At 46.6% G+C, this 14763-nt stretch overlaps 1 protein-coding gene across 1 annotated transcript; it reads right to left on the bottom strand.

The window, feature by feature from the left end:
• Positions 1 to 3715: 3715 nt before the first annotated feature.
• Positions 3716 to 10957, bottom strand: LOC144602670 (prostate stem cell antigen-like). Its single transcript, XM_078415805.1, has 3 exons — positions 10784 to 10957; positions 7341 to 7451; positions 3716 to 4445 (listed from the first exon to the last, which is right to left on the bottom strand). Exons 1-3 carry the CDS (start codon positions 10833 to 10835, stop codon positions 4258 to 4260), a joined length of 351 nt encoding a protein of 116 aa, XP_078271931.1. The 5' UTR covers positions 10836 to 10957; the 3' UTR covers positions 3716 to 4257.
• Positions 10958 to 14763: the final 3806 nt, after the last annotated feature.

A 14763-nucleotide genomic window follows, 5' to 3' on the forward strand; every position in this document is an offset into this window, starting at 1 on the left:
GTTTGCCAGAGATGCTGCCCGACCCGCTGAGTTACTCCAGCACTCTGTGAAACGTCACCTATCCAAGTTCTCCACAGACGCTGCCTGACTCTTTGAGTTACTCCAGCACTTTGTGTCTATCTTTGGTGCAAACCAGCATCTGCAGTGACCTGTCTGTACACAGGATTAAGCCTATTCCTGGCGGGCACGGAGAGACAGCCAGTGCTGGAGTAACTCAGCGGGTCAGGCAGCGTCTGTGGAGGGTCCCGACCAGAAACGTCACCTATCCAAGTTCTCCAGAGATGCTGGAGTAACTCAGCGGGTCGGGCAGCATCTGTGGAGAACATGGATAGGTGACGTTTCACAGAGTGCTGGAGTAACTCAGCTGGTCAGGCAGAATCTGTGGAGAACATGGACAGGTGACGTTTCGGGTCAGGGATTTTCACCAAGTGTCCCGATCCATCTATGTTCTCCAGTGATGCTGCTTCCCACCCCACCCCCCCCCCCCCCCCCCCCCCCCTCAGTTACTCCAGCACTATGTCATTCTTTGGTGTAAACCACAAGCTGCAGTTCCTTGGCTGTTACAGCTTACACGGAACTGGCAGAAGTGCACGGGATTGAACAGAGAATAATCCACCTCAGGCGGACGCGTGAAGGGCCGGAGCAAACTCAGCATCTCTGGAGAGGAGGATAAGAAAATAACTGCAGATGCCGGTACAGATCGAAGGTTATTTATTTCACAAAATGCTGGAGTAACTCAGCAAGTCAGGCAGCATCTCGGGAGAGAAGGAATGGGCGACGTTTCTTCAGTCTGGAAGAAGGGTCTCGACCCGAAACGTCACCCGTTCCTTCTCTCCTGAGATGCTGCCTGACCCGCTGAGTTACTCCAGCATTTTGTGAATAAATACCGTCGTTCTGGAGGGGAGGAGGCTTCTTGTGTCTGAAGAAGGCTCTCGACCCGAAACGTCGCCCATTCTTTCTCTCCAGCGCTTTTGTGTCTATCGAAGGTGTAGGCCAGCGTCTGCAGTTCGGGTTCACCTCCACGTGTTTCCACGCACGCACACGCAGACAAACAAACAAACAAACAAACCCGCCACAAACACGCGGCTCTATTTTTGATGTTGTTGAAACATTTTTAAAGTTTTTTGTTTCCCCCACTGAAAAGTTTTCCATTGGCACCAACTTCGGATCACAACTGTGGGTGGGGACAGGGGGAATGGGAAGAGCAAGAACAGAATAATGTGGCTTTGGAACAGGGGTGGGTGGGTGGGGGGGGAGGCACGCTGTTGAACACAATCTTTCTTCAGGAGTTGCCCGCTCTCTCTCTCTCTCTCTCTCTCTCTCTCTCTCTCTCTCTCTCTCTCTCTCTCTCTCTCTCTCTCTCCTCTCTCTCTCTCTCTCTCATTCTCTCTCTTCATGCGCTAACGGATAGTCTTGACTGGGCTTTTAAAGTTGCTGGCAACCCCCAGGTCCCTTTGCGTAGTATTACCACGCAGCTCCTCCCCATTTAGAAAATAACTTTCTTTATGATTTCCCCCCCAAAATGCATAACTTCACATTTATCAGTATTAAATTTCATCTGCCAAGTCGCTGCCCACTCTCCTAGCTGATCTATATCGTTTTGCAGGCTTTTTCTATCCTCCTCACTCCCTGCTTTACGCGCCGAGATCAGCTGCGATTCATTGAAGACTCCTCACGATCACGCCCCGACACACGGTCGGCGACAGCCTAGTCACCGGCAGTCGCCTTAAAATCCCCTAAGTGGGACAGGCCCTTAAATCGTTCCATGTGTGTGCGTGTGTGTGTGTGGGATAGTGTTAAGTATGCGGGCATTGCTGGTCAGTGCGGACTCGGTGGGCCGAAGGGCCTGTTTCCACGCTGTGTCTCTAATCCAAACTTGCTCTCCGAAGATACCCGATCCCCTTTGGAAGTGCTGCTCGGCACTTTAACTCCCTCTCGCAATCCCACACTGAACTTTGTCCTGAGCCTCCTCCCCCGTCAGAGTGAGGCTAAACAAACAAAGATACTGGAGGAGCAAGATGAACCACTGTTCATCTTGTACTTCTCTGTACTTGCCTTAGAGGGAGTGCAGAGAAGGTTCACCAGATTGATTCCTGGGATGGCAGGACTTTCATATGTAGAAAGACTGGATAGACTCGGCTTGTACTCGCTGGAATTTAGAAGAACGAGGGGGGATCTTATAGAAACTTACAAAATTCTTAAGGGGTTGGACAGGCTAGATTCAGGAAGATTGTTCCCGATGTTGGGTAAGTCCAGAACAAGGGGTCACAGTTTAAGGATAAGGGGGAAGTCTTTTAGGACCGAGATGAGAAAGGTTTATTTCACACTGAGAGTGGTGAATCTGTGGAATTCTCTGCCACAGAAGGTAGTTGAGGCCAGTTCATTGGCTATATTTAAGGGGGAGTTAGATGTGGCCCTTGTGGCTAAAGGGATCAGGGGGTATGGAGGGAAGGCAGGTACGGGATACTGAGTTGGATGATCAGCCATGATCATATTGAATGGCGGTGCAGGCTCGAAGGGCCGAATGGCCTACTCCTGCACCTATTTTCTATGTTGAAATCGCCCGTACTGAAGTGCAGTACGCAAAGGCGCCATTCTAGTAAGCAAAACCCGCCTCTCGAAGAGTAATCAGTGTTATGGGGGAACAGTATGTGTGATGACACCATTAAAATGCAGAATATATCTCATCTATCAATTCACAGGTTTTTGTTATTTTTCTTTTAAATGTTTCTGCAGGTTCCTGCAAACTAAAATGGGGCCTTGACGTACTACGGGTTTTAGGGTCGAGTGGTGTACCTTGCTCTGCTCTGTTATCTTTGGGCCAAACACAAATTGGAGGAACAGCACCTGGTGTTTAGCTTGGGCAGCTTTCGTGCAGTGGTACGGATTTTGATTTCTCTATCTTCAAGTAACCCGTGCATCCACCAGCTTGTGTGTTTGCCTTCGGTTTGAACCAGCATCCTAGGGATGTGTGGGTTAACATACGACGAGCGTTTGTCAGCACTGGGCCTGTACTCGCTGGAGTTTAGAAAGATGAGGTGGGGGGGGGGAAACTCATTGAAACTTTACCAAATAGTGAAAGGCCCGGATAGAGTGGATGTGGAGGGACACAATAGACAATAGACGCAGGAGTAGGCCATTCGGCCCTTCGAACCAGCACCGCCATTCAATGTGCTGGCCACACGGGGCCGAGGTGAGTGTCCCCCTCTCTTGACTTGAGCCAGGGTGGGAAGGATGCCTCAGGATGTTGGCTGCTCTGCTGAGGCTGCGGACGGGGTAAAGTTCCTCTAGAGAGGGCAGTGGGCAACCAATGATTTCCTTTGCAACTTGATTTCTTGAAGATAGAGAAATCAGCCATGATCACATTGAATGGCGGTGCTGGCTCCGAATGGCCTACTCCTGCACCGATTGTCTATTGTCTATTGTCTCTACCGGTGCGCCACCATTGATGCCAGTGCAGTAATGATCACATGTGAGGCAGTTTTCTGAAATTGCTTTGGAGAATTTGAGAGAGGCTTTGACACAGATTCTTGATCAGTACAGGCGTCCGGGGTTATATGGAGAATGGGGTTGAGAGGGAGGGAAAGATCAGCCATGATTGAATGGCGGAGTAGACTCGATGGGCCGAGTGGCTTAATCCTGGTCCCGGAACTTATGAAAGAAAGGAATACGCTCACATTTTCTTTTGAAAATCAGTACTTTATTGAGATGCTACAACAGATGAACAGAGTAATGATACAAGCTACAAGTTATATAATTATCATTATCATCCAAATTATTAAAAGGTTTCAAATATCAAGCATTGTTTATTAGCATTGGCTTTGTCAACTGGAAGGAGGTTGTCCAAGCGGTGCCTGCGTAACATGCTTGTCCAGCCTCCCGAGATTAACCCAGTGTCATAAGGGCATAAGTCATACAGCAGGTGATAGGAGAAGAGTTAGGCCATTCGGCCCATCGAATCTACTCCGTCACTGAATCATGGCTGATCTATCTCTCCCTCCTAACCCCATTCTCCTGCCTTGTCCCCACAACCCCTGACACCCGCACTAATCAAGAATCTATCTATGTCTGCCTTACAAATTCAATTCCCTCGGCCTCCACTGCCTTCTGTTGGAGTTACTAAAGCTGTATGCATGTAATCATCACAAAAGCATCATTCAAATCAATACCAGAAAAAAGGTGAATTGGAAATTTGAGGAATTTCCATATAGCATGCACCCGGACGTTTACACGGTGCATTATTATTATGCATTTGCTTCACATAAATATTGCAAACCAGACTGACAACAGAGCAGGGAACAGCACAAGAGATAATTTAACTTGGTCACTCGCGTTGCAGAGGTCAGTATTACAACAGTGGATAGAGACTGAAACTCCTTCAATATCTTGCTGAAAACCACAACCAGCAGGAACAACACATCCAGCGCCGTAAACCGTTACACCAGCTGGAGAAACAGAATGGACAGTTAAATAATTTCTGTGTTCATAGTTCATGTACCATTTTAGAGTGCTACAGCGTGGAAACAGGCCCTTCGGCCCAACTTGCCCACACCGGCCAACATGTCCCAGCTATACTAGTCCCACCTGCCTGCGCTTAGTCCATATCCCCCCCCCCCAAAACTTGTCCTATCCATGTACCTGTCCAACTGCTGTTCCACACACGCACCACCCTCTCTGTGAATCCCACTGGGTTTTGAGAGGGAGAAGAGAAAATCGGAAGTGTCAGTATTACAGTGCAGCAAAGGGGATTACAGAGGCATGAGGCAGGAGCTGGCCTGAATTGACTGGAAAGAGGCCCTCGCAGGGAAGATGGTGGAACAGGAGTGGCAGGTATTCCTGGGAATAATGCAGAAGTTGCAGGATCAATTTATCCCAAAGAGGAGGAAAGATCCTAAGGGGAGTAAGAGGCACCCGTGGATGACAATGGAAGTCAAGGACAGCATAAAAATAAAAGAGAAGAAGTACAACAAAGCAAAGAAGAGTGGGAAGCCAGAAGATTGGGACTCTTTTAAAGAGCAACAGAAGATGACTAAGAAGGCAATACGGGGAGAAAAGATGAGTTACGAGCATAAACTAGCCAATAACATAAAGGAGGATAAAAGATTTTTTAGGTATGTAAAGAGGAAAAAAATAGTCAAGGCAAATGTGAGTCCCTTAAAGACAGAAGCAGGGGAATTTATTATGGGGAACAAGGAAATGGCAGACGAGTTGAACCAGTACTTTGGATCTGTCTTCACTAAGGAAGATACAAGCAATCTCCCAGATGTTCTAGTGGCAAGAGATCCTAGGGTGACGGAGGAACTGAAGGAAATCCACATTAGGCAGGAAATGGTGTTGGGTAGACTGATGGGACTGAAGGCTGATAAATCCCCAGGGCCCGATGGTCTGCATCCCAGTTTACTTAAGGAGGTGGCGCTAGAAATTGTGGACGCATTGGTGATCATTTTCCAATGTTTTATAGATTCAGGATCAATTCCTGTGGATTGGAGGGTAGCTAATGTTGTCCCACTTTTTAAGAAAGGAGGGAGAGCGAAAACGGGAAATTATAGACCAGTTCGTCTTACATCAGTGGTGGGGAAGATGCTGGAGTCAATTATAAAAGATGAAATTGCGGAGCATTTGGATAGTAGTAACAGGATCATTCCGAGTCAGCGTGGATTTACAAAGGGGAATTAATGCTTGACTAATCTTCTGGAATTCTTTGAGGATGTAACCAGGAAAATTGACAGGGGAGAGCCGGTGGATGTGGTGTACCTTGACTTTCAGAAAGCCTTCGACAATGTTCCACATAGGAGATTAGTGGGCAAAATTAGAGCACAAATTAGAACAAAATTAGAGGTAGGTTACTGACATGGATAGAAAATTGGTTGACAGACAGAAAGCAAAGAGTGGGGATAAATGGTTCCCTTTCAGAATGGCAGGCAGTAACTAGTGGGGTACCGCAAGGCTCGGTGCTGGGACTGCAGCTATTTACAAGATACATTAATGACTTGGACGAGGGGATTAAAAGTACCATTAGCAAATTTGCTGATGATACAAAGCTGAGTGGTAGATTGAACTGTGAGGAAGATGCTATGAGGTTGCAGCGTGACTTGGACATGTTGTGTGAGTGGGCGGATGCATGGCAGATGCAGTTTAATGTGGATAAGTGTGAGGTTATCCACTTTGGTGATAAGAATAGGAAGGCAGAGTATTATCTGAATGGTGTCATGTTAGGAAAAGGGGACGTACAACGAGATCTGGGTGTCCTAGTTCATCAGTCACTGAAAGGAAGCATGCAGGCACAGCAGGCATTGATGAAAGTCAATGGAATGTTGGCCTTCATAATAAGGGGAGTTGATTATAGGAGCAAAGAGGTCCTTCTGCAGTTGTACAGGGCCCCAGTGAGACTGCACCTGGAGTACTGTGTGCAGTTTTGGTCTCCAAATTTGAGGAAGGATATTCTTGCTATTGAGGGCGTGCAGCGTAGGTTTACTAGGTTAATTCCCGGAATGGCGGGACTGTCACAAGTTGAAAGACTGGAGCGACTAGGCTCGTATACAGTGGAATTTAGAAGGATGAGAGGGGATCTTATCGAAATGTATAAGATTATTAAGGGGTTGCACACGTTAGAGGCAGGAAACATGTTCCCAGTGTTGGGGGAGTCCAGAACAAGGGGCCACAGTTTAAGAATAAGGGGTAGGCCATTTAGAACTGAGATGAGGAAAAACGTTTTCAGTCAGAGAGTTGTGAATCTGTGGAATTCTCTGCCTCAGAAGGCAGTGGAGCCCAATTCTCTGAATGCATTCAAGAGAGAGCTAGATAGAGCTCTTAGGGATAGCGGAGTCAGGGGGTATGGGGAGAAGGCAGGAACGGGGTACTGATTGAGAATGATCAGCCATGATCACAATGAATGGCGGTGCTGGCTCGAAGGGCTGAATGGCCTCCTCCTGCACCTATTGTCTATTGTCTATTGTTTTCACATTTTTATGAGTAAATCGGCAATTGATTCACAGAAATGTACAGTCTTTACATCTTTGCCAGGACTAGTGGTTGTGAGCTACAGGGAGAGGTTGAGTAGACTGGGTCTCCATTCCTTGGAGCGCAGGAGGATGAGGGGTGATCTTATAGAGGTGTATAAAATCATGAGAGGAATAGATCGGGTAGATGCACAGAGTCTCTTGCCCAGAGTAGGGAAACTGAGCACCAGAGGACATAGGTTTAAGGTGAAGGGGATAAGATTTAATAGGAATCGGCGGGGGTAACCTTTTCACACAAAGGCTTGGGGGGGAATGTTTCCGCGCTGTATCTCTAAACCAAGCTAAGCTAGAGGTGTGCATCTCAAATTGGTTCTTACTTACCAGTCTTCCCAACCCCAAGATAGCATTGCTCGTCATTCCCAGAGCATGTAACATAATTGGTCACGCATCTGTTCGTTGATGGTTGGCAGGAGTAACACCGCAAACAGTTACCTGCACATGAGAACAGGGAAAGTTGTGTGAGAGACACCTGTAGCTCATTCTGCGGCTGCTCTGAAAACGAGCAACTCCTTTCAATAAACATAGAACAGTCCCGACACAAAATGCTGGAGTAACTCAGCGGGTCAGGCTAGCCTCTCTGGAGAAGAGGTAGAGGTGATGTTTTGGTCGAGACCCTCCCCCATCCGAGTGGTTGTACTGGCTTGAAAGAGGCCTTGTTGAGTCTCGTTGTCTGTAACTCGTTTTCACCGAGCTGCCAGTCCCGCTGAGTTACTCGAGCACTTTGTGTCTATTTTCGGTGTAAACCGACACCTGCAGTTCCTTCCTGCACAATAGCACTGTCGAGCCCTCTGATGTTTATAGCACGTAAACACAGGCCATTCGGCCCACCGAGTCCGTGCCGACCAGCGACCAGCACTCTCCTAAACACTGCCAAAGTAGTATCTAAACTATCTACACACTTATAGTTTTGCCTTTTTGCACTGTTATTGTTTGTTTTATGTGTACCTTAATGTGTCTGTGCGTGTGTGTGTGTGCGTGTGTACGTGCGTGTGTGTGTGTGTGTGTGTGTGTAAGAAGGAACTGCTGATGCTGGTTTCTCATTTAAAGAACGATTTATTTCACGGATTTCATTTATTCGATTTTTTTTTTAAATTATCAATTGAAAAAGACCGCTAAAAACTCGAAAAAATACTTTCTCATTTTAAAAAAAGGCGTTAAAAAAACACTTTCCTTTCACGGAATAGATTTTTAAAACAACGGCCTTTAAAAAAAACTGTTTGTTTAAAGTTTTCTCATTTAAAAAAAATTGGATTAAATATAAAAAGAAGATTGTTTTATTTGAAAGATTCTGTCTTAAAAATAAAGTCGTTCAGTCCCGCCCGTTTGTTTACGGTTTTCTCATTTAAAAAAAAAAGCTTGAATAATTAAAAAATATATATATTTTAAAGATTCTTTAAAAAAAGTCCTTCGGTGGCGCTCGACGCCCAAATGGTCCGTGTTGCACGTTTGGGGCCTCTCCTGCCCTTCCCACTGAAAAAAAATATTTTTTCTCATTTCTATTGATTTAAAAAAAGAACAATTTAGAAACATAGAAAATAGGAGGCTTCGAGCCAGCACCGCCATTCATTGTGATCATGGCTGATCATCCACAATCAGTAACCCGTGCCTGCCTTCTCCCCATACCCCTTGATTCCACTAGCCCCTAGAGCTCTATATAACTCTCTCTCAAATCCATCCAGTGATTTGGCCTCCACTGCCCTCTGTGGCAGAGAATTCCACAAATTCACAACAAATTCTCTGGGTGAAAAAGTTGCTTCTCACCTCAGTTTTAAATGGCCTCCCCTTTATTCTAAGACTGTGTGTGTGTGGCCCCTGGTTCTGGATTCGCCCAACATTGAGAACATGTTTCCTGCATCTAGTATTTCCTGCATTTATTTCACGGATTAGATTTATTCGAATATTTTTTAAAAATCAGTTAAATAAAACTGCTAAAAAACCCGAAAAAATTACTTCCTCATTTAAAAAAGACGTTAAAATAACACTTTTGTTTCACCAAATAGATTTTTTTAAAACAACGCCCTGAAAAAAACCCCGTTTGTTTAAAGTTTTCTCGTTCAAAAAAAAATCAGCTTAAATATAATAAAAAAACATTTTTATTTGATAGATTCTGTTAAAAAAAGTCGTTCAATACCGCCCATTCGTTTACGGAGGGGAGTGGGGGTAGGGGGAGGGGAGGGGAGCGGAGTGGGGTGGGGGGATTGGGGTAGGGGTGGTGGGAGGAGTGGAGTGGGGGTGGGAGGAGGGGAGTGGGGGTGGGTGGAAGGGTGGATGGAATTGGGGGGGAGTAGGGTTGGGGGTGTGGGGAGGGGTGGAGGGAATTGGGGGGGGTGGGGTTGGGGGTGCGCGGAGGGTGGAGGGAAGTGGAGGTGGGGGGAGGGGAGTCGGGGTGGGGGTGTGGGGAGGGAAGTGGGGTGGAGTGGGGTTGGGGGTGGGGGGAGCGGGGAGGGGAGTGGGGGTGGGGGGGAGGGGAGTGGGGTGGGGTGGGTGAGGGGTAAAAGGAAGTGGGGGTGGGGGGAGGGGAATGGGGAGGGGAGTGGGGGGGGGGAGTGGGGGGGGGGGAGGGGTAGAGGAGAGGGTGCTGACCGATGCAGGAGAGGCTTTGATCCACGGCTCGCTCTGGCTGCAGTGCTGGCCGCACGGGGCCGAGGTGAGTGGCCCCCTCTCCCCTTCCCAGTCCCCCCTCGCCCGCCCACGGACCCGGGAGACACTCCCCGCCCGGCAACGGGCTTCGTCAGTTGGGAGAGGGTTGCCCCAGGGAGAGATTTGGACACAACGAGTCTACCTCAGTCTAGTACAACAATAAAACACTCTTGACTTGACAATAACTAACTCCATAAATTGGACTGGATCGCAAACACCGATGCGCTCTACAAAAAGGGCCAGAGCAGACTGTTCCTGCTGAGGAGACTCGGGTCCTTTGGAGTGCAGGGGGCACACCTGAGGACTTTCTACCACACGGTGGTTGCATCGGCCATCTTCTATGGAGTGGTTTGCTGGAGCAGCAGCATCTCAGCGGCGGAAGGGAAGAGACTCGACAGGCTGGTCAGGAAGGTCAGCTCTGTCCTGGGTTGCCCCCTCGACTCAGTGCAGGCGGTGGGAGAGAGGAGGACGACGGCAAAGATAACATCGCTGCTGGACAACGACTCCCACCCCATGCAGGACACTGTCACTGCACTGAGTAGCTCCTTCAGTGACAGACTCCTTCACCCCAAGTGCATGAAGGAGAGATATCGGAGGTCCTTCCTTCCCGCTGCTGTGAGACTGCACAACCAGCACTGCTCCCAGCACACGAGTCAACAGTAACAGTTAAGGAATACACAGTAAACTGATGACAATTTATACTTTTATCTTTATTTTATTTATAATGAATGATCTCTTGCTATCCACTTTGCTGCTGTAACACTGTAAATTTCCCCGGTGTGGGACTAATAAAGAAATAAATTATTATTATTATTATTATTATTATTATTATTATTATTATTATTATTATTATTATTATTATTATTATTATTATTATAATTATAATAATTATTATTATTATTATTATTATTATTATTATTACTATTATTATGATTATTACTATTATTATGATTATTACTATTATTATTATTATTTTGTTATTATTATATTCAGTAAGAAACTCCCTACATGTTAACAAACACATAGGCTAAATGTTTCACCTAGAATTCCAATCCCACTTGAGAATCTAAAATGCCTTTCCACAGTTAAACTGCAGGACAACAAAATAGTTTTGATTTTCTTACCCAGAGGGGCGCTGAGAATGAGACCAGCGACCAGGACCAAAAGGCAAGTCATCTTTGGATTTGAGCAGCTGAGCTTCGAAGGCAAGAGAGAGAACAGGAAAAAATTCGAACACAAGTCTTTCAAACTCCCTGATATATGAAGAAGGGTCCCAGCTGGAAATGTCACCAGTCCGTGTTCTCCAGAGCTGCTGCCTGACTCGCTCAGTTACGCCAGCGCTCTGCGCCTTTATTGAAAATCCCCCTGTGGTTTTGACAAATGGGAGGGTCTTCTAGAGGTAGAGGGAGGAGGCAAGGTAAAGGACGAATTACTGATGAGAACAGCGACTCTGGAGGGGAGAAATCGAGCAAGTAGATACAAGAAATGCTGCTGCTGGTAACAAGCCTCCCCGACAAAGCACTGGATGTGGTCAAGCATCATCCGTAGAGACGGCACACGAGGCCAGAATGGAAACTGGGTCTGTGGCGCTGTGACGCAGCAAGGCATTCAAGAGAGAGCTAGATAGAGCTCTAAAGGATAGCGGAGTCAGGGGGTACGGGGAGAAGGCAGGAACGGGATACTGATTGAGAATGATCAGCCATGATCACATTGAATGGCGGTGCTGGCTCCGAATGGCCTACTCCTGCACCTATTGTCTATTGTCTATTGTCTCTACCGGTGCGCTACCATTGATGCCAGTGCAGTAATGATCACTTGTGAGGCAGTTTTCTGAAATTGCTTTGGAGAATTTGAGAGAGGTTTTGACACAGATTCTTGATCAGTACAGGCGTCCGGGGTTATGTGGAGAATGGGGTTGAGAGGGAGAGATAGATCAGCCATGATTGAATGGCGGATTAGAGTCGATGGGCCGAATGGCTTAATCCTGATCCTTGAACTTATGAAAGAAAAGAATACGCTCACATTTTACTTTGAAAATCAGTACTTTATTGAGATGCGGCAACACATGAACAGAGTAATGGTACAAGCTCCAAGTTATATGATTATTATTATCATCCAAATTATTAAAAGATTGCAAATATCAAGCATTTAGTATTAGCATTGGCTTCGTCAACTGGAAGGAGGTTGTCCTTAAGCAGGTTAAGCAGACAAAAAAGAGTAGCAAAGTCAAATGTGGGTCCCTTGAAGGCAGACACGGGTGAAATTATTATGGGTAACAAGGAAATGGCAGAAGAGTTGAACAGGCACTTCGGATCTGTCTTCACTAAGAAACACACAAACAATCTCCCAGATGTACTGCAGATCAGAGGAACTAGGGGGGGGGGGGGGGTAGAGGAACTGAAATAAATTTTCATTAGGCGAGAAATTGTATTGGGTAGACTGATAGGACTGAATGTTGATAAATCCCCAGGGCCTGGTGGTCTACATCACAGGGTACTCGGGGAGGTGGCTCTCGAAATAGTGAACGCATTGGTGATCATTTTCCAATGTTCAATAGATTCAAGATCAGTTCCTGAGGATTGGAGGACAGCTAATGTTATCCCACTTTTCAAGAAAGGAGCGAGAGAGAAAACGGGGAATTACAGACCAGTTAGCCTGGCTTCGGTGGTGGGAAAGATGCTGGAGTCATTTATTAAAGAGGTAATAACGGTGCATTTGGATAGCAGTAAAAGGATAAGTCCAAGTCAGCGTGGATTTGTGAAAGAGAAATTATGCTTGACTAATCTTCTGGAATTTTTTGAGGACGTGACAAGTAAAATGGATGAAGTGGAGCCAGTGGATGTAGTGTATCTAGACTTTCAGAAAGCCTTTGATAAGGTCCCGCACGAGAGCTTGGTGACTAAAAATAGAGCACATGGTATTGGGGGTAGGGTGTTGACATGGATAGAGAATTGGTTGGCAGACAGGAAGCAAAAAATAGGAGTAAACGAGTCGTTTTCATAATTACAAGCAGTGGCGAGTGGAGTGCCGCAAGGCTCGGTGTTGGGGCCACAACTGTTTACCATATATATTAATGATTTGGAAGAGGTAATTTGAAGCAACACTAGCATGTTTGACGATGACACAAAGCTGGGTGGCAGTATGTACTGCGAAGAGGATGTTAGGAGGTTGCAGGGTGACCTGGACAGGTTGAGTGAGTGGGCAGATGCGTTGCAGATGCAGTATAATATAGATAAATGTGAGGTTATCCACTTTGGCGGCAGAAACATGGAGGCAGATTATTATCTCAATGGAGTTAGGTTCGGTAAGGGGGAGGTCCAGCGAGACCAGGGTGTCCTTGTACACCAGTCACTGAAAATTGGCGTGCAGATACAGCAGGCAGTGAAGAAAGCTAAAGGCACGTTGGCCCTCATAACGAGAGGATTTCAGTATGGGAGTAAAGAGGTTATTCTACAGTTGTATAGGGCCCTGGTAAGACCACATCTGGAGTATGGTGTACAGTTTTGCTCTCCTAATTTGAGGAAAGACATCCTTGTAATTGAGGCAGTGCAGCGTAGGTTCACGAGATTGATCCCTGGGATGGCGGGATTGACATATGAGGAAAGATTGAAAAGACTGGGCTTGTATTCACTGGAGTTTAGAAGGATGAGAGGGGATCTTATAGAAACATCTAAAATTATAAAAGGACTGGACAAGCTAGATGCAAGAAAAATGTTCCCAATGTTGTGCGAGTCCAGAACCAGGGACCACAGTCTTAGAATAAAGGGGAGGTCATTTAAAACTGGGGTGAGAAAGAACTGTTTTAACCAGACAGTTGTGAATTTGTGGAATTCTCTGCCACAGACGGCAGTGGAAGCCAAATCACTGGATGGATTTAAGAGAGAGTTAGATAGAGTTCTAGGGGCTAGTGGAATCAACAGATATGGGGAGAAGGCAGGCACGGGGTACTGATTGTGGACGATCAACCATGATCACAATGAATGGCGGTGCTGGCTCGAAGGGCCAAATGGCCTCCTCCTGCACATATTTTCTATGTTTCTATGTTTCTAGGGGCGCGGAGAATGAGACCAGCGACCAGGACCAAAAGGCAATTCATCTTTGGATTTGAGCAGCTGAGCTTCGAAGGCAAGAGAGGGAACAGGAAAAAATTTCGATTAGAAGTCTTTCAAACTCCCTGAAATCTGAAGAAGAGTCCCAGCTGGAAACGTCACCAGTCCATGTTCTCCAGAGCTGCTGCCTGACTCGCTGAGTTACGCCAGCTCTCTGAGCCTTGATTGAAAATCCCCCTGTGGTTTTGACAAATGGGAGGGTCTTCTAGAGGTAACGGGAGGCAAGATAAAGGATGAATTTCTGAAGAACAACAGCGACTCGGGAGAGGAGCAATCGCGCAAGTAGATACAAGAAATGCTGCTGCTGGTAACAAGGCTCCCCCGACAAAGCACTGGATGTGGTCAGGCCACATCCGCAGAGACGGCACACGAGGCTAGCATGGAACCCGGGTCTCTGGCGCTGTGAGGCAGCAACGCATTCAAGAGAGAGCTAGATAGAGCTCTGAGGGATAGCGGAGTCAGGGGGTACGGGGAGAAGGCAGGACCGGGGTACTGATTGAGAATGATCAGCCATGATCACATTGAATGGCGGTGCTGGCTCCGAATGGCCTACTCTTGCACCTATTGTCTATTGTCTATTGTCTCTACCGGTGCGCCACCATTGATGCCAGTGCAGTAATGATCACTTGTGAGGCAGTTTGCTTTGGAGAATTTGAGAGAGGCTTTGACACAGATTCTTGATCAGTACAAGCGTCCGGGGTTATGTGGAGAATGGGGTTGAGAGGGAGAGATAGATCAGCCATGATTGAATGGCGGAGTAGACTCGATGGGCCGAATGGCTTAATCCTGGTCCCGGAACTTATGAAAGAAAGGAATACGCTCACATTTTCTTTTGAAAATCAGTACTTTATTGAGATGCGGCAACAGATGAACAGAGTAATGGTACAAGCTCCAAGTTATATATGATTATCATTATCATCCAAATTATTAAAAGGTTGCAAATATCAAGCATTCTGTATTAGCATGGGCTTCGTCAACTGGAAGGAGGTTGTCCA

Source organism: Rhinoraja longicauda, chromosome 19, assembly GCF_053455715.1.
Source record: "Rhinoraja longicauda isolate Sanriku21f chromosome 19, sRhiLon1.1, whole genome shotgun sequence".
NCBI classification, from domain to species: Eukaryota; Metazoa; Chordata; class Chondrichthyes; order Rajiformes; family Arhynchobatidae; genus Rhinoraja; species Rhinoraja longicauda.

What these genes read in the sequence shown, in the direction of transcription:
- LOC144602670 (XM_078415805.1), bottom strand. Translation starts at nt 10,835, where the DNA reads ATGACTTGCCTTTTGGTCCTGGTCGCTGGTCTCATTCTCAGCGCCCCT. An exon ending in CATTCTCAGCGCCCCTCTGG is followed by an intron (nt 7,452 to 10,783) that starts GTAAGAAAATCA and finishes TCTCATGTGCAG; the next exon opens with GTAACTGTTTGCGGTGTTAC. An exon ending in TCTTGGGGTTGGGAAGACTG is followed by an intron (nt 4,446 to 7,340) that starts GTAAGTAAGAAC and finishes CTGTTTCTCCAG; the next exon opens with CTGGTGTAACGGTTTACGGC.